Source organism: Engystomops pustulosus, chromosome 3 (assembly GCF_040894005.1).
Source record: "Engystomops pustulosus chromosome 3, aEngPut4.maternal, whole genome shotgun sequence".
Classification (NCBI taxonomy): domain Eukaryota; kingdom Metazoa; phylum Chordata; class Amphibia; order Anura; family Leptodactylidae; genus Engystomops; species Engystomops pustulosus.
In genome coordinates this window covers 112068644-112088472 of record NC_092413.1, presented here as the reverse complement: position 1 = coordinate 112088472, position 19829 = coordinate 112068644, and the positions used below count along the sequence as shown (strand labels likewise).

Here is a 19829-nt window from a genome sequence, read left to right as displayed (position 1 = left end):
CATTAGATATCTCTACAAGGAGAAATGCTGAGAAGAAGCTGTGTGATGAAAATCTGTGTCTTGATTGGCAGGGCTGCTAGTACTTGTGCATTTGCAGAGAGCTCAGCATTATGGAAAGTGGGGGAAGCTTCTCTGGTCTCAGTGCCCTTAGCTGATGACACAACCAGGAAATGCCTGGTTGGCAGGCTGGTTGTCAGGCTACGAAGAAACCAGCAGCATGATAGTAGGGTTATGGAATTGTTGTCAAAGCCTCTCTCAAGCTCTGCTAAATCTATAGTTGGCATATCGTTGTTATGCTTTAAATTTCCTTAAATTTCTTTATCTTGCACATACAATAAGGTATACAGTTCATTGGATTTCGAAGAAAGCTACCTTTCTGATAAGGTACTTTGTTGTTAGAAATTAAAAACATCTTAATATGCTAAAATAGCATGTTGGCAAAAGCAAAATACTATTTACTAGCCTCTGAAATTTACAATCAAGTAGGCAGCCTCTTCAACAATGCTGCCATACCCCAAACCCAAGGCCTCATGGCAGGCCCAGTAGAACAAAGTTGTTTTTGTGTCCATCTGTTTGTATGATGGAAGTACCACTAGGAACATTAAAAAAAACTATAACATCCAGCACGGGAACACAAAAGTGTCAATGATGGGCAAATCTTCTTTTATTAATCCACTCACAGTGGAACAAGAAAATCAATGCGTTTCGATGCACAACTTAGTCATGACTTAGTCGATCAGTTGAGTGTTTTTTTTCAAATTATGGATTAAAGGGGTTAACCGGGTTTTAAAAATTACTGAGGACCGGGCTGGGGTGGGCTAGCTAAACATAATAAACAAGTACTTACCTCCTCCGGCGCCGCCGATGTCCCTCGCCACAGTCCCTTCGATCCGTGTAACCGGTTTGTTTACAGGGGCACAGAAGCCGCACACAGGGAGCTTCTGGTCCGCAATGTGGCCGGCTCCTCCCATCCGTCCCTATCACTCAGCGTTGTAAGCGCTGGGAGATGTTGTCGGATGTGCCCCTGTAAACAAACCGGCGCACAAAGGAGACCGGCCGCGGCGCGGGACATCGGCGGCACCACATGAGGTAAGTACATGTTTATTATGTTTAAATAGGCCTCCCCAGCCCGGCCATTAATAATTTTCAAGACCTGGATAACCCCTTTAATAAAAGAAGATTTGCCCATCATTGGCACTTTTGTGTTCCTGTGCCGGTTGTTATCCGTGTTGGATATCCGTGGACTTCAGATTAATTCCATGCACCGCAAGCTTCCTAAGTGAGCTGATATCAATCACCACATGGGTGAACTGGCTCCTTTGTGCATTTTTATCACTAGGAATGCCCGGTGGATACTACAGCAAGCTGTGTCTGTTCTCCAAAATGACAGACTTCATAAATGAAATGAAAATAGGAAATAGGGCCTTTTCTACAGTATGGCATCGACTCAGTCCAATGAGCCGGGTACATTATCAGTACCTAGTTGAGACTTGATACAAAGGGAGCCAATGCAATACTATAAACAGTGGTATTGCTAAAAAACCATCCACATGAAATCAGTATCTTCTGATGTGATAAATTAGATTATTAGAAAAAAATAAACACAACAACAAAACATTAGCTTCTAATTAAGACATGACAGGTAGGGGTGCAACAACTGGCACCCTCTATGAATGCCTCATTGAAGATCGTAGAGCAGGCTTGGCTTGTAGTCACTTCAATGGGAGCCAACTTTCCAGTAGTCCTGAACTGCTTCTACACTACATAAGAAGCCACTACACCCGGCATCATCGGTGTAGTGGCACAGCAGTCAACACTTTTGAATGGTGGAGGTGCCAGCTGCCAAGTCTCTATGATCTATGATAGGTCATTAATACCAATGGCCCAGAAAACTCATTTAATGAATCTGCTTTTTTCCTGGTCTTAGGATAACTCCCAATTTTCTAGTCTTTCAATGGTGGTGCCAAAGAAATAAGGGAGGCTTTTATCTTTAGACAGTAGTTTGTCCAGACGTTTATGTGTTAGACTGGCAGGTTGCTGATTTATAGTCCGGTGTATGTGGAGAGTTAAATGCCTTGTGATGTAACGATAAACTGTGTGTGCTGTGTGCGAATAGACTGCACCAATCACCACTAATGTTAAACTAAACATCTGCACAATTTCAGCCTTTTTTCAGTGTTTTTTACACAGGAAATTCGCAGATAGAAGAACCCCCCCCCCCCCCCCTAAAATTGTGCAAAAATGTTAAAATTGCACAAGATTACAAGATTGAGACAACTGAACTTGGAGAAAGGCAAAATAAAAAAATTTAATTTAAACCCTGATGTAAAATTCCCACACAGACCAGACTGCAATTTATAAACCAGCAACATGCAGGCTGCTGACGGAGTACAATTGGTAGCATTAATACATAAAATTATGCAGGAGAAACTGTAAGTTCCAAACATTCAGGGCACATCTGTGCAAGCACCAACCCTAAAATCCCCCTCCATGCCTGCAACAACCTTACAAGCTGTAGCCATGCTGTCTTTAATCCAACCTGCAATAACACTGCGGGCTCCAATGCTCAATGTGTACAAGCGCCAACTACAATGTATCATTTTGAATACTGTCAAATTTCAAGAATTTCAAAGCTAGTATCAACATACACCACTACCATCCACCAGTAGCAATGGACTCACATACACCACCTATGTGGTGTAGTTCTGCAATTTAATTTCCATTCTTTTGAAAATTCTCTGTTGATGTATCCAGTGTTGCACACCCAATTACCTTATATACTCGAGTATAAGCCTAGTTTTACAAAATTTGTGCTCAAAAACCCTAACTCGGCTTATACTCGAGTCAAATAAAAATATAAAGACAAAACTCACCTTTCTGACGTCACCCATAGGTCCTCTTCTGTCTGAGACAGTCTGAGACAGAAGAGGACCTATGAGGACGTCGGAAAGATGAGTACAGTGTTATTTTTTTTCCTACTACAGGGGCTGGGCAGGCTGTATGCTACAGGGGTTGGGCAGGCTGTATGCTACAGGGGCAGGCAGACTATATACTGGGAGGCTGAAACCAATGCATTTCCCACCCTCGGCTTATACTCGAGTCAATAGGTTTTCCCAGTTTTTTGTGTTGAAATTAGGGGTCTCGGCTTATACTCGGTCGGCTTATACTCGAGTATATACGGTAAGTTGTTATATGCCCTCGCTGTGTATTTTTCTGACATTGCATGACTTTAGAGTTCCCTTTTTTCCTTCTAAAAAAACACAAAAACAATGTCTCCGTAAAAATTAGCGAATAGTATGGAAAGAGTATGGAAACTGTTTGGGCCACCAAGGGTCTACTATTAAGCTTTAGAAGATATGGGACTGTAATCCGAGGGGGGATTCTGGGTAATGATCACATTTTATGAAGACGCATATAATGTGACCTTAATTTTACACTTCCCTACAGAGAATAGAACAGCCTTTGTAAACTAAGCAGATTGTTACTAATTGAAAAGAGAGAGCAAAGGAAATAAATAAAAGCTGACAGAATTATCTGTCTCCAGGACCGTGAATGCCAAACAGTATGCCGTCTCCCAGGTGCTCAGGTTCATCATGTTGTGGATCAGATAGATAGATTGCTGGGTGAGGTTGCAGAAGATCCACAACGGTACCAGTGACAAAGTCAGTAGGAGATGAAAGGTCCTTAAAATTACTTTTGGGAACTAGGTAGAAAGCTCAAATCCAGGACCTCCAACACCTAACAGTGCCACGTGTGTCAGTAGAGAGACAGAAGGAGCTTAGGAAGTTAAATAAGTGGTTTAGAAAATGGTGCAGAAAGGAAGGGTTTGGGTTCATTGATAACTGAGCCATCTTCTCTGTCGGCTAAAGGCTCTTTGCTAGGGACTGGCTGCATCTAAATGGGGAGAGTGCAGCTGTGATGGTGGAAAAGATGGTTAGTCGGCAGGAGGAGCTTTTAAACTAGGAAGTGGGGGGGGGGGGAGACAACTGTACAGATAGAGAAGATAGAGAGAGGGATAAAACAGTGGGGGAGGGTTTTATTTAGAGTGGGAAGGGGTTAACAAGCAAAGGAGGGATATAATCAAGAATGCAGGAAGACCAAAGAAATATATATGTAGAAAAGATAAATGTTTTTTTGGCAAATACAAATTATCAGAAGCCTCACAAACAAAATAGGAACTGGAACTCTTAATGTTGGAGAGCAAATATGATATAGTGGGTATAAGCGAAACATGGCTGGACAATGGCTATGACTGGGCTGTTACTATAAATGGTTATAGTCTTTTAGAAATTATCGTATAAATAAAAAAGAGGGAGAGGTTTCTTTATATGTGAAAACAATCCTCATGCCCATCCAGTGAGATGATATCAGTGAGGAAAATGGGAATGTAGAATTCATATGGGCAGAGATAAAGGAAGGGAAAAAAGAATAATAAAATATTACTAGGAGTTTGCTAGTAAGGCTCCAAATAAAATGGAGGCAGCAGAAGAACTAATGATGAGTCAAATAGATGCGGCTGCAAATCATGGTGAAGTGCCCATCATGGGGGACTTTTAACTACCCTGATATAGACTGGGGGCAAAAAACTTGTAGGTCCTACAAAGGAAGCAGATTTTTGGCAATAGTAAAAGACAATTACCTCTCAACACTGGCACAAAACCCAACAAGAAGGGGGGCACTCCTGGACTTTATCTTGACCAATAGACCTGATAGAGTATCAGAATTACAGGTTACCTAAGTAACAGTGACCACAACTGCATTCACTTGCACTTCATTGAATTATTCTTCAATGTGACTTTTAGAAGAGGGGCAACAGAAACTGTGAACTTTAGAAGGGCAAATGAAGAGCACCTTAAGAGTATAAACATTCTTGCTATACCATATACCGTATGGGAATTATAATAAAAGACATATACCATATGGGAATAAGCACAACAGAAACAGGAAAAGAACAATGCGGTTAACTAGTTTTGTAAGGCAAGCAATAAATGAGAAGGATAAGGCCTTTAAGTTACTAAAGCAGGTAGTGATGAGGCACTACAGGATTATAAGGAGAAAAACAAATATATAAATAGTAAAAAAACTAAAAACAGAGTGTGTGGGCCCTGTGAGGAATAACTTGGGGGTCATGGTGGAGGTGGACGAGGAAAGGGCTAATCCATTGAATGTCTCCTTCTCAACGGTCTTTACCCAGGAAAGTCCCATGGGAAATGACATGATGAGAATTCATGTAAATTCTCCATGGAATGTCAGCTGCTTAAAACAGGAAAAGGTACTGAATGAGTTATGCATGTACTGTAATAGACAGACCATTATTTCTAATATTTAAAGATTCATTAACCCCTTGATAATTGTTAAGTTATAGTGCATCACACGTCGCTCCCGCTGTAAAGAGAGGGGTCACACATTTTTTTTGCCATTTTGAAAATTATGAAAAATTCTATAAAAAGTGATCAAAAGGCCACACAGTCCTTAAAATGGTAGCAATGAAAATGTCATCAAAAGTTGCAAAACATTACACCACCCGCAGCTTTGTACACTGAAGTATTAGCTCCAGAAGATGGTAAAATGAAGATTTTTTTTGTACAGGGGGTTTATATTTTTGTAAATGTCTAAAAATATTTATATACCGTATATACTCGTGTATAAGCCGATTTTTTCAGCACAAAAAATGTGCTTAAAAACCTTACCTTGGCTTTTTTTATATATCAACAAAAAATTAAACTTACATACTCACCTTCCGGTGCCCCCGATGCTTGGTGCAGCTCCTGGATGTCGGTATGGCTCCTCTGTCTTCTCTGCGATGTTTCGGTCCCCGCGGCTCCTCTTGTGTCTGCTGTAACAGCCAGCAGAAACGCGGCCATGCACTCTGCCGGCCGGCGCATACTATGACGTCATCAGCGGTCGCATAATAGTGTGCGCCAGCCAGCAGAGCACATGGCCACGGCTCTGCCGTCTGTTACAGCAGACAGAAGGCAGAAGAGAAGCCGCAGGGACCGGAGCATCACGGAGAAAGCAGAAGAGGAGCCGCGGGACCAGAGCATCACAGAGAAAACAGAAGAGGAGCCACGCCGAGCTGAACATTGGGACCACCCTAAAGTGAGTATGTAAGTTTATTTTTTTTAAGTGCAGGGCAAACTAGGGGCTGGCTGCATACTATTGGGGCTGTCTGTCTGTATACTACAAGGGGATGGCAACATAATACAGGGGGCTTGCTTGCTATATACTGGGTGGCTGTGACCAATGCATTTCCCACCCTCGGCTTATACTTCAATAGTCAATAGGTTGTTTCCAGTTTTTGGTGGCAAAATTAGGGGCCTGGGCTTATACTCGGGTCGGCTTTTACTCAAGTATATACAGCAAATTTTGTATCCCTGTGATCAATCCGACCAAATGAATTAGTAAAGAAGAAATTTCATTTGGGGCGCACAGTGAAAGCTGTAAAATACAAGCCCACAAGAAAATGTCGCAAATGCATTTTTTCACCAATTTCACTGCATTTGGAATTTTTTTCCCTCCTCCCAGTACACAGCATGGAATATTAAATACAGTCACTATGAAGTGCAATTTTTTACATGGAAAAATAAAAAGTTATAGATTTTTGAAAGTGGGGAGTAAAAAAATGGAAATACAAAAATAAAAAAGGGCCTTGGCCTTAAGGGGTTAAGGACAGAGTTTAGAAAAAAGATAACTGAGGGGAGACCTCATTACAATGTACAAATACCTGCATGGTCAGTAGAAGGATCTCTCCAAAGATCTTTTTATACCTAGGCCTATGGCCAGGACACGGGGGTGTCCTCTACGGCTTGAGGAGCGGTGGTTCTACCATCATCATAGACATGGATTCTTTACTGTAAGAGCAGTGGGACTATGGAGCTTTCTGCCACAAGATGTTGTAATGGATGATAATTTGAACATGTTCAAGAGGGGCCTGAATGCCTGGAGAGAGGTTATATCACAACTTTTTGTTAGTACTTTCTGTTGATCCATGGAGTTATTCTGACCGCCATATTAGGGGTCGGGAAGGAATTTTACCCTGCTTTGGGCCAATTGGCATCAGCCTTTTGCCTTCTTCTGGATCAACGCAATATGCATAGGTTGGACTTGATGGACTTCTTTTACTATGATACAAGGATATCAAGAAATGAAGACTCTGTGCACACTAATTGTGGTGCGGAAGTGCCAATGCCGAAAACGGTAGCTCAGGGAGAAGCCTAGATATGAGAATACTATATTGTTGTAGCAGGGTGTCAGCTGTATCTTGCCTGTGAAGCATCCACTATATTGGTGTACAACATAGTCTATGGACCTGTCACTCACCCTGCCATACATTTATTTCATGGTGCGAGAAGAGGTGAATCATATCTGTTAAACTTAGTTTTACCTGATATTATATTTTGTATATTTTGCAAGATATTATCAATTATATTGTACAGAGAGGCTATCATACCAGCTAGGACTAATGATTCCCTTTAATAGGATTCTCGACTATGTTTTAATAGTATAAAATTACTAGATTTCTTTTATGGAGGACTGATTACATTCAAACCAGCAGAATCTAACAGCCCTAGTTCTCTATTACCAGGAGTACGCTTCCACTTTCACTGTTTATGGCCTCTCTTTACTACTTGGAGTTTGATTAATGGCTATCCATGTAGTTACCATGGGACCATAATACTGCACACTTTCAAGCCAAGGACTACATAGCTCTCTCTCACATAAAGGCCAAATTTTATTGGATGCTATTCTGATGGGCTGCACAAATTCTACTTGCAACCTGATGTTCTGTCCAATCCACAAAAGGAAAATGTGTCTCTGCTACTTAATCCCAAAGACTTTTCCATTTCCTTCCAAAATGTTTAAGTTTATATTACCAACATAAGTATCGGATTCATAGCTGGCAATTAGATTTTTTAACAAAGAGAAATATGAAATTTAATAAAAACAAGAAGGAAAAACTATAATGTAACTGTAAATATGTGATATATAAAGTTAAGCGACTTTATATTTGTTATTAAATACAGAAACACAGTTGTTTTTACACTTACATGATATAAAATTTGTTGATTTATCTACTTTACACTTTTGCTGTCTGATACAAAAGATACTGTATCCAGCTTTTAAAAGGAGTGTACAACTGATGTCTGAATTCAGTTCAACAATTTTACATTCAGGCCAGTAAATCAGACACACATAAGATGTTTGTTGTACCAAATCCTCCTGTGTCCAACTGGATTATCATTGTGTCTGGTACAGAATGATAAATATGGCATAGCTGAAAGTATTATTTAACTTAGCACCTCCTTTTTGTAAGATTAATTAAAAACCCCTCCTCTACCATGGTCCCGTTCCTTTAGTGGGTTTTCAATGAACCATTAAGCTCACAGCAGTATTGAAAACTGGTTTGTCATTCCAGAGAATCCAGTGGGCGCATGTTTTACACTGATGCAGCCAAATTTTAGCAGCACTTATGGTGATCTTCAGCTTGTGAATAGAAGCTCAACCAAGAAAACCTATTCCATAAAGCTCCTGATGCAAAGTTTCCATGTCTATAACAAATCCACTCTACTGTGACCTTGGCAGTGATGTACCGTGTGTGTAGAAGTAACTTCTGAGGCAAGTAATTGCTGTAGAAGCGACCTCTACATTTGCCTTCATACAACATTGCATCTGATAACAGCAAAACTGGAGCTGAAGTATCTTTTTACTTTATTTATTTTCAACTCTCTTAAGCAACAATAAATGTATAATAAATAAGATTAAACAAAAGTTGAGATTTGCAGAACACATTTTTATGCCATATAAAAAGAGGAAATTGGATTTCTCACCTTGCATAAATCCCGCTCACCATGTCATGCTGGAGAGTGTCATCAGCTGCCTTACTAGGCCCAGCAGCTTTGGAAATAAGTAACACCACCAAGCCTCTCATCTGTAGATTGTTTCGACTGTCATACACAAAGGCCCTGCCATGAAAAGACACACATAAGTACTGTGTAATGCACATTCTACTGTAAAGATGGTTGCTCATCTGTTTAGTATTAACTATATACTAATGTATCCTCCTAAATTCATAAACTTAACTATTAATTGAAAGCCCTCCTTAGCCGCCTGGCACAAGAGGGAAGATCTGTTCCCACATATGTTGTCCTTCTATGGAGCAACATCCACTTTAAAGGGGTTGTTCGAGATTGTAAAAAAAAAAAAAAACCTTGGTAGCCATGAGGCGGTTGCTTAAAAAAAAACATTTATTTACATCTCCGGTCCCATCTCTCAGGCCTGTGCCCCATGTAAACAAAATGGGCATGAAAGCCGCACTGAGCTCAGCTTTCGGCCGAGGTGGCCCGGCCACACCCACCCATCCCCATTCCCAGCCACGTATATGCGAGACAGGTGGACGATGGCCGGCTACCTCGGCCAGCTGGAAGCTGAGTGCAGCGTGGATTCCATGGCCCTGTTTGTTTACATGGGACACAGACCAGAGAGATGGCACCACAGGCGCCGAGAGGTAAGGGAATGTTTAATTTTTTAGACCCCCTCCCGACCACCAAGGATTTTTTTTACAGTCTCGGACAACCCCTTCATAAGATGTCTCACTAAAACAACTCTTTTTTCAATAACCCTATAATGGCATATGGACATCTTAGCAGCAGAAGAAGAATTAGAACCGGCATCCCAATAAAAGGATATTAGTCTTTTCTAAGACTATGAATCACATTAGTAAAAGTAAATCACACTTCTATCTGAGCAAAAATGTCATTTTACAATAAAAGATATAAATAGTAGTGAATCAGCTAATATTAGATAAAAATGTTAATAAAGTTCATCTGTGAAGAGTCAGAACGGTAACAAAATTACATGAAATCCTTGAGTTATTTTTTGCATTACCCTACATAAAGACAATACACTAAATACTAAATAAGACGCACATTGAGATAACTGACTAATAAAGATTTTATTATGAGGAAATAAAAGTTGACAAATGGGTTTCAGTGAGGCAATTTTTAAGCCTTTTTTGAAAATATAGCCTACAAAAAGAACACATTTAAGTTGGTGTCCTGGCACCAAAATTATTAAGCATTTATTTGAGGGTACATTTTCATTTACAACCTTATTTTAACAACAAAGCCAGTTATAAAAGTTCAATTACTATTAGTCTTTCAAGTAAGGTAACTTAAAGAGGTTTTCATATTTTCAACTTTTTCCCCTATCCACACTTACACCCATCTACCTGCCAACTATGACGTCACAATAACACCTCATTCTTGTACACACAATTTTATATCTTGTTTGTATTTGTCATTCTCCTACATATAAGAAAATGTTGTCTGTTACAAGCTGAGCTAGTAACAGCTTCTATAGATCTCCTCCATGTGCTGTGTACTTGCTTCTGCAGGCACAGAGAAGAATGGACAGGTATCAGGGGTTTCTGGGAGTCAGGTCTTCTTAGAGTCACAACATACTGTTGATCTGACAAGATTCGGCTGCTGCAAAGTGAAAGTGGGACAATGTGTGCAATATTTTTATATCCTGAAAAGCCTCTTTAAAAACAGCATTTCACCAGATTTTCACTAATAAACCTAATGACAGCTTCCCATAGGACTATACTTACTCCTTTCCACACTGGTTTCAGCTTAAACTGCATTGTTCCTACACCTACCTCCAACTTCAGGGTGCCAGGGAGGCTTACAAAGTTCATTTTCTGGGGATAGAAACCATGCATTTTTTCAGCTAAAACCAGTGTGGGAAAGAGTAAGTATAGTGCAGGAAGTTAGTTATAGGAAGCTGTCATTAAGTTTATTAGTAAAAATCTAGGGACAGGTTCCCTTTAAATAAGTCCTGAAAAATTCACTTTACCGCCATATTGGAGAACTTCTAACTGTGTCACATAACAAGGCCCCCTAAATACCTTTCTATAGAACCCACAAGAAACTTCTGTCTTGTCAGGCTTCAAGATCTTGCTCTACTTTTTCGGATGGATTCCTATAACATTAGGCCGCTTATATTCAAGTATTACAATTCAGTTGCATGAAGGTTTGTACTTATCACTCATGTTGTTTCTTTGCAGCAGATCCTTCCTCATGACATATACGCTATTTCTGAGGGAACACAAACTTCAAAAATATGTGCAGCGCGGCACAGACAAAAACAGTAACTAGCGGTAAGTAAATCTAGGTCCTCCACCTTCAGCTCCACCACCCTCACTGTCATTGCAGTGGCTGCTATCTCATCCTGGTTATCTTCTTCATCCACTGCAACCTGCATCATTACATACAACAGGGATAAAAAGAATGAAATCAGACCCCAATTGTGCAAGTGTTTCCCATTTAAAAAGATGAGATAGGCCTTTAATTGACATTATAGACCTAAACTATGACAGACAAAATGTAAAAACAAATCCAGAGAATCACATTGTCTGACTTCCTAATAATTTTTTAGCAAATTATGGTGGAAAATAAGTATTTGGTCAATTACAAATTTTATCCTAATACATTGTTATATATTGTTTACTGGCAATAAAGTGAAAAGTTTTCTATAAGTCTTCACAAGGTTTGCACACTGAAAGACCAAGCTACGTTTCATCTTCAATGCTATGACTGACGTGAGATTTTGAGTGCACAACTTACAATACATGGCCCCATATATTTTTTCATGTACACGGATCAGTCCTCTGGTCCCTTTGCAGAGAAACAGTCGCAAAACATGATGTTGTCACCCCCATGCTTCACAGAAGGTATGGTGTTCGTTTGGATGCAACTCAGCATTCACTCTCCTCCAAACACGACGAGTTGTGTTTGTACCAAATTGTTCTATTTGGCTTCATCTGCCCATATGACACTCTCCCAACACTCTTCTGGAACATCCAAATGCCATCTAGTAATCTTAAGACAGGACCAGATATGTACTGGCTTAAATGAAATCTACCACCAGGATGAAGGATTGTAAAACAAGCACTCTGACATACTGGTATGTGCCCCTTCTGGCAGCATCTTCTCTTCTATTAGCTTCATATGCCCTGGTTTTTACAAAAATAAGAATTTTACATAGGCGTTAATGGAGCCTTGAGCCCCTCAGGGTCATTTTCATAATTTTGTTGTAAAAACTGGGGCATAAAAAGCTAAAAGAAGAGCAGATCCTGCCAAAGGGGGGACACACCAGTATATACCAGTGCTTGGTTTACAATCTTTCATCCTAGCGGTAGATGTCCTTTAAGCAGGTGGACTCATCTGGCACTGCAAGATCTGAGTCCTTGGCTTGGCAGTGTGTAACTGATGGTAGCCTTTGTTATGTTGATCCCAGCTTTCTGCAGGCCATTCACTAGGTACCCCATGTGTTTCTGGGTTTTTTGCTCACCATTCTTGAGATCATTTTGACCCCATGGGGTGATCTTGCGTGGAGCCCCTGATCTAGGAAGTTCCATTTTAATTACTGGGCCCTCAGTTGAATCATTCACTCCAAGCTGCTTGCCTTTTGCAGATTCAGTCTTACCAGCCTGGTGTAGGTCTACAATTTTGTTTCTGATGTCCTCTTTAGTTTTCACAATAGTGGAGTTTGGAGTGAGACTTTTTGAACTTGTTTATCAGCATAAAAAACAACTGTCCACTACCTCAAATAGGAGCCATTACTACAGGTAATGAGAGGACAGAGGAGCCTCTTAAAGAAGTTACAGGTTTGTGGGAGCCAGAAATCTTCCTTGTTTGTAGGTGACCAAATACTTATTTTCCACCATAATTTGCAAATAAATTCTTCTTCATTTAGGAGCAAACTGCTTGCAACCGGTATTTAAGAAGTGGCTGTGCCATATTTAATAAGGCATATGATGCTCCTATCCACTCCTTCCTAGCAGTATTTCTTAATAGGCAACAAACAAAAAACAACCAGAAAAAAAACGCATAAAAACAACAGATTCCCCCCATTTCATTATTTTATTACTAAAATGGGGCCAAAATTAAAAATCCATGCTGTCTGAATTTTGTCATTTTTTTCCAGCTTCCTACAAAATCGTGGCACTGAGAAGTACAATTTGCCTCGCAAGTAAAGAGCCAGCACAAGACCTTGTAAATGGATAAATGAAAATAAATGGCTCTTGGAATGTGAGAAATAAAAAAATGGAAATGTAAAAAGTGAAAAGGGCTGGTTCTGAAGACATTAATCATGGGCACCTTGCTGGCGCATACCCTTTAAATTGTTATGGAAGCAGGAATGCTTCCTTCACTTTTCACAAACTGAAAATCAGTCTATCAAACATCTTTTTGAATTAAAGCTAGCGATTTGTAGAGACTTTCTATAAACATTATATGTTCAGCAGGAGCAAAGAAAATCCTAAATTATAAATTATGCAGCAGAAGATGTTAATATTTCTCACAGACAAACTCAACTATCTGCCATTTGGGGTCTAGATCATAATCAGATTCTTACTTGAAAGCATCAGTGCTGTATTGTCATTAACTTTTTAATTGCCTCTGTATTTTCGGCATCAGTAGTTACAGAATCCTAAGGGATCCAACTTTAAATACACCAAAACCCAGAGGATACAGTGGATTTCTGATGGACTTTGAGTTATGCCCTTTTCAGTGTCAAGTATAGTTTGATGGTATGACAGATCGGTATAACTACATTGTGCTTGAGGGACAAACTGTTAACAGGGCACTTTAAAGTAGACAAACTAAATTTGCTAAATCAATTTTAGCAATTCACTAATGTTATAAGACCAAAGGACTTTATTAAGAGATGGACCCTGATAATAACACCTTGTATGACATATGAAAACACATTGTTTTATACTGTATGTAAGAGCAATCATGTTCTTTGTACTGGGTCATCATTACTCGGATGATAGACTCCCAGGAGACCGACACTTTCGGCTTCACGAGAGGAGCCCAAGCATCAAGCTAAAGGCATTATTTGACACAATGTTGCTCTGTTCAACATAACTTACTCTTAGCACAAGTTTGGAAAGCAATGTAATCAGGATGAGATCAAACATTAAAATTATATATAAATCTGATGCTGCAGCAATATCAGCCCCATGCTTAACAGAATAATTACAGTCTACCCACCAGAATCTATCAGACCTGTCCCATAGAAACCAAGGACATCATCAACCACTTGACATTGCTTTAGGGGCACAATGAATATATGTACCTGAGTGAGCCCTCCAAGGGACACACATCAACCAACTATTAAAGAGAGAGGGAAAAAAGAGCCCAGATGCAGCAATTATATTTGATGAGCATGTGGCAGCAGTCAGACGCCTGGAGAAAAAGAGAAGGAGAGCAACATAAGCAAAAAAATGGAACAAAAAAAGGCAAAAAACATCAAACTGGATTATTTTCAGGAACTCTTTCTGCAACCAGATGAGAACATTTAGGCATCTAACTGTAGCACAAATGAGAACCCTGAACAGCAGGTGACTGTCTATGGTGCCAGGGATCATTTGGCAAAATAATGGCTCAGAGAGAGAACAAGAGCAGAAAATGACAGAAGAGAATATAAAGCAGAAATGGTAAAATCCAAAACAGAATGACATGTTTCATCAGGTTTGCAGTGTTACATAGTTCTGACCCATTTATGTTTGTAGCATGCTCAATAATGTTAGAGTGCTCTAAACCATGGCTTTCCTTTATATTCAACCATCCAAATCATTTATGGGAATTTCTACAATTTTGTTATTGATAATGTAAGATATGAAATCTATGTCAGATAATAGAGAGGCTGAAAACTGAAGGCCGGCAGCACACAATTGTTACAGTTATAGTGGAGTCCCAACCCCAGCACTGTGGTCAGTCTGTGAAATCCAGCAAGCGAATTAACTTGGCAAAATACATTATAAGGATCAGCTTTTATAAATTACTGAAGAACAAGTATTGCTAGGTGAAGGTGTGTGCCCCCTTACAGGGAAAACCTACTTATCCACTTTTTCATCAATGGCCTCATAACATCAACTAAAACTTTGCTAATGAACTCCTAGGGGTGTTACAAGGGCCCCATCTGTGCTGTAGCTTCATAGGCTGATACAGAATGTAAGAAGCACTTCCCCTCCCACTGAGTGCTCAGACTTGCTCTCATGCAGTGAGATTACCGCAGGTTGAGGGAGGGGGAAAGTGCTGAAGGAGCAAAAGGGGAGAATGACAGCATAACAGCCTGTGAAGCTGCAGCACAGAGGGGCTCTGGTAACAACGTAAGGAGCTCTTCAGGCTTCTTCAGGCACAATGTAACGATCTGGATATGGTTTTGGAGTATAAGTGTTGCAACTCACTTGGGTAATTTCAGGCATAAATCATGGTCGGTGAGACCAGAGGTCTGCAAACACTTAGTAGTACAGAGAAGCAGGTAGGAATAGTAGTCAGGAGGAAGCTGGTGGTTGCTGCACAGTAGTGGTCAATCGCAGGAGAGCAGGATACAAGGTAGTTTACAGGCTGGGAGCACAATAATCTTGCAAGGATGGATAAGCAAGGCAGGGTTTAAATAGAAAGTTCTATAAAGGAAGGGGTGGAGCAAAACCAAGAACACGGGAACTGGATGATCAAGAACTAGGCCAAGGATCGACACTGGTGCTGACCACAGAGCTGTTTAGCTCAGTTGGTAAAGTCCTGACAGCAGTCCCCTCCTTTCAGGATGGCTGCAGGACATCTTAGGGGCTGGCTTCTCTGGATGTCTTTGTTGAAAAGTTTTTGTTAGCCTAGGGGCATGACCATTATTTTCTGGTTCCCAAGATTTCTCTTCTGGTCCATAACCCTTCTAATGCACAAAATACTACAGACATCCTTTTGAAATTCTAGAGTCCAAAATTTTATCAACAACATATTCTTCTTCCCCTTGGGCCTTTACTGGTGCCGTAGGTGGCTGATTTCTTCATGGAAAGGGGTTTTCATTAAATGGATTGAGCAACGACACATGGGACACAGGATGAATTTTCGACTGTTGAGAAGGCAGCTTGTTTAACTTGAGCTGAAATTTAGAAAGATCCAATGAATTTCTGGCCCAATTTGGGAAAAAGGACATGTGTCTTCAGATTTTTAGTACAGTATTTTTCGGACTATAAGGCGCACTGGAGTATAAGGTGCACCATCAATAAATGCCTGCTAAAATGTCTAGGTTTATATATAAGGCGCACAGGAGTATAAGGCGCACCTGATTATAAGGGTGAAAGACCAGCAGGTGGCAGACTTGTGCACAGTTCAATTGTTAAGGTAGGAGGAGTCCTGTAATGTTTATATGCCACCTTTTTGTAGTTTTTTGGGCTTCTTGTAGTATTTCCATTAGAATTTAATTATTTTTGATTGCTAATGCTGTACAGAATTTTTTTTCAAAATCTTTCCCTAGAACTGATTTAGAAATAAACAGTAGTAATCATAAACATGTTAGGTATCGCCGCATCCCACAGTGTCTGATATATCAAAATATAACAAGTTATTCCCTGCATTGAACCAAGTAACGTAAAATAGCTGCCAAATGTCAGAAACACTTTTTTTTTGCCATTTTGCAACATATAAAATATTTTATAAAAAGTAAACAAAATGTAGTTCAGTCTCCAAAATGGTAGCAAAGAAAACATCAGCTCATCCTGCACACTGAAGTATGGAAAAGTTATTTGTGCCAGAAGATGGCACAGAAGGTTTAATTTTTTTTTAAGTATTAAAACACAATAAAACCTATATTAATTTAGTATACCCTTGATCCCTCCTCTTCAGTATATTTTATATGTTACAAAACTAAAAAATAATGCAAACTAAAATGTATCATTATATGTATGTTATATAGACACATTGTGACTATACATAGATAGAAAGGCTCACTAGATCAACAAAGCACCAGTATTTTGGCATGCAGTGCACACTCTAAATCTCTTCTTTCTACAAGTCCCTAAGGCTGAATGTATTTCCAGATATGTATTTAAGTGAAATAATTCTTTTCTAATTCTCTTGTCATGTAAGGGTTTATTAAAGGTGAGTCTACAAGCAGGTCCATAAGATTCTGAGCCAGAGTAGCGTACAGAAGTTATAAAGCCGATATTTAAACGACTTTCACAGAGATGTGCAGACTGGCAAAGCCCATATACAGTTCTATTCTTTACAGAGCTGCAATAAAAAGGAAAGAAAGTAATATGAAAAGGTTGAAGACTTTATGCAAACACTCGTGGTTTTGGAAATGTTAGTTCCTATGGTAACCAGTGCGACTGTCTTTATATAGCATTATAAACAGATGGTAAAAAGTGGTCATGTTACTCTGCCTGCCAGCATATCAATAAAACTGCAATAGTCATGTGTTTATGAAATAACTTAAGTATACTAGCAACAAGAGCTACTCCTAGTCCAGACGACTACAATCAGCCATCCCTTTTTAAAGCTGAAAGGAGAAGCTGCACAGTAAATTCTCTGTAGCATACACTGTCAAACCAAGCTCACTTGGCCGCTGTCCCTACAAATGTTTTCATAGTGCTTGTTATGCAGGGCACGTCACAGCAAATATGAATCTGTCTGGTAGGGTGACAAAAACATAATTAACCCATTTGCTCCACAAAAGGCTCATAAAATGGGTAGACAAAAATGGGAAATTTAGGAAAGGCAGCTTTTTTTCTTCAAAGAACAGATATGTCTTAATTTAGTGGATGGACAACACTAAGAATCATTTCATCTTAAGAACTTGACATCACTGTACAGGCAGTCCCGGGTTACGTACAAGATAAAATGTATATTTTATAATTGTAGATCCAGACAATTTTTTTTTTGCCCCGATGACAATTGTAGTTTCAAAATTTTTTGCTGTAATGTGACCAAGGATTATCAATTACAGACACTTTACAGCTGATCATTGCAGTCTGGGACTATAGTAAAGCATCCAGAGAGCTTCACCAGAGGTCACAGTGAGCAGAGGGGTCCGTCTGTAACTAGGGCTCGTCTGTAACTCTGGTGTTCTTAAAGGAAACCTATCCTTTGATTTGATGCATTATGAAGCAAACATACCTTGAGACTTCTGTAGCTACACTGATGCAGGATCATATCTTGGTTAATCCCTGAGCTGAGTGGTTTTGCTGATAAAACAATTATACCATTCAGGACCTTGGAAAAGCTGGGACACATTTCACAAGCTTAAAATTACAAATGGAGGTTAGTCAAGCATGACTAGTCAAGCACTAATCAACCTGAGATGGATCACTCATACACAGCAGCTGGGGGATGGTACAGCAATTGATTATTCTGCCTCCAGGCACAAGCCAGATTACATCATCTTCTCCTGCAGTCATGTGCTAAACAAGTGCTGAAGGAGCCACAGAAATGAGACAACTTCATTATCATAATGTTATATCTGTTTTATCAGCAAAACCACTCAGCACAAGGATTAACCCAGAAATGATCCTGCATCAGTGTAGCTACAACAGTATCAAGGTATGTTTACTTCATAATGCATCAAATCAAATGGTAGGTTTCCTTTAAGTAAGGGACTGCCTATATAAGTGAAGATGCTGTGTTACTTTGACTTTTTTTATCATTACATCCCAATACTTTTGAACCTGTTGATATAACCATGTGAGTGTTGTGTTTATCAACAGCACCATTTTTTGAAACAAGTAGACAGGGTAGTGGAAATGGGAAGGAAAAACAAGTGAAGTACAATATATTTTTTAACCCCTTAACGCTCTGCGCCGTAGCTCTATGGCGCAGAGGTACAGGGAATGTATAAGGAGGGCTCACGGGCTGAGTCCTCTTCATACAAGGGTGGGGGTTGTTGCATATTGCAGCAAACCCCCACCGCTAATAACCTCGGATAACCGCGGTGCACTGATGGCGGCTATTAACCCTATCATGGCGCCGCCATCTTTATTCCGATCGCCGCACCCCCGAACGTTATCGGGGGGGCGGCGATCGGTTGCCATGGTAGCCTCGGGTCTTGGTTTGACCCGAGGCTATCTGGCTTCTGCAGATTCGCTACAATGAGCCAGTGGCTCATTGTAATGAATGAGCTGCAAAAATGCCATATATTGCAATGCAGAAGTTTTAAAAGTTTTAAAAATAAAAAAAATTATAAAATATTAAAAATTCAAATCACCCCCCTTTCGCTAGAACTGATATAAAACATAATAAACAGTAAAAATCACAGACACATTAGGTATCGCCGCGTCCCGCATCTATCAAAATACAAAAACGGTTACGGCCAGCGGTGACCTCCGAGACGGGAAATGGCGCCCAAATGGTAATGAAATGGTAGCAATGAAAACGTCGGCTCACACAGCTCCGTGCGCCAAAGTATGAAAAAGTTATTAGCTTCAGAAGATGGCAAAAATTTTTTTTTCTTTTTTGTACACATTCGTTTAATTTTTGAAAATGTATTAAAACACAATAAAACCTATATAAATTTGGTATCAATGCGATTGCACCGAACCAAAGAATAAAGCGGAGGTGTTATTTGGAGCGCACAGTCAAAGTCGTAAAAACTGAGCCCACAAGAACGTGACGCATGTGCATTTTTTTTTTTCAATTTTTCCACATTTGGAATTTTTTTTCAGCTTCGCAGTACACGGCATGTTAAAATAAATAACATTATGGGAAAGGAAAATTTGTTACGCACAAAATAAGCCCTCACACAGGTCTGTACACGTAAAAATGAAACAGTTATGGATTTTTGAAGGTGGAAAGCGAGAAATGAGCGAAAAAACCCTGCATCCTTAAGGGGTTAACCATTGCTCCCAAGGTGTATTCTGTGGAAACTGAAAAACCACTTTTTCACATTTTTTCATAGCCATACAATGGCTTGCTCTTTTTGCAAGTAAGGTAGCATTTCAAATGGTAGAATCTGGGGTACATAGAACACAGAATTCTGTTTGCACATTT

The 19829-nt window shown here is 39.8% G+C and overlaps 1 protein-coding gene and 1 long non-coding RNA gene across 7 annotated transcripts in view; one reads left to right on the top strand and one right to left on the bottom strand.

Annotated features, from left to right (window-relative positions):
* The window catches only part of PDSS2 (decaprenyl diphosphate synthase subunit 2), a 114992-nt gene that overhangs the window by 62440 nt on the left and 32723 nt on the right, over nt 1–19829 (bottom strand). For all 6 annotated transcript variants that reach the window (XM_072141854.1, XM_072141852.1, XM_072141849.1 and 3 more), the window contains exon 3: nt 8829–8963. In XM_072141854.1, the coding sequence (XP_071997955.1) occupies nt 8829–8963 (135 nt within the window). The remainder of the gene's footprint in view (nt 1–8828; nt 8964–19829) is intronic.
* LOC140121799 (uncharacterized) lies at nt 10284–13422 on the top strand. The gene is made up of 3 exons (XR_011854185.1): nt 10284–10413; nt 11066–11158; nt 12988–13422. It is a non-coding gene; the product is annotated as an uncharacterized lncRNA (long non-coding RNA).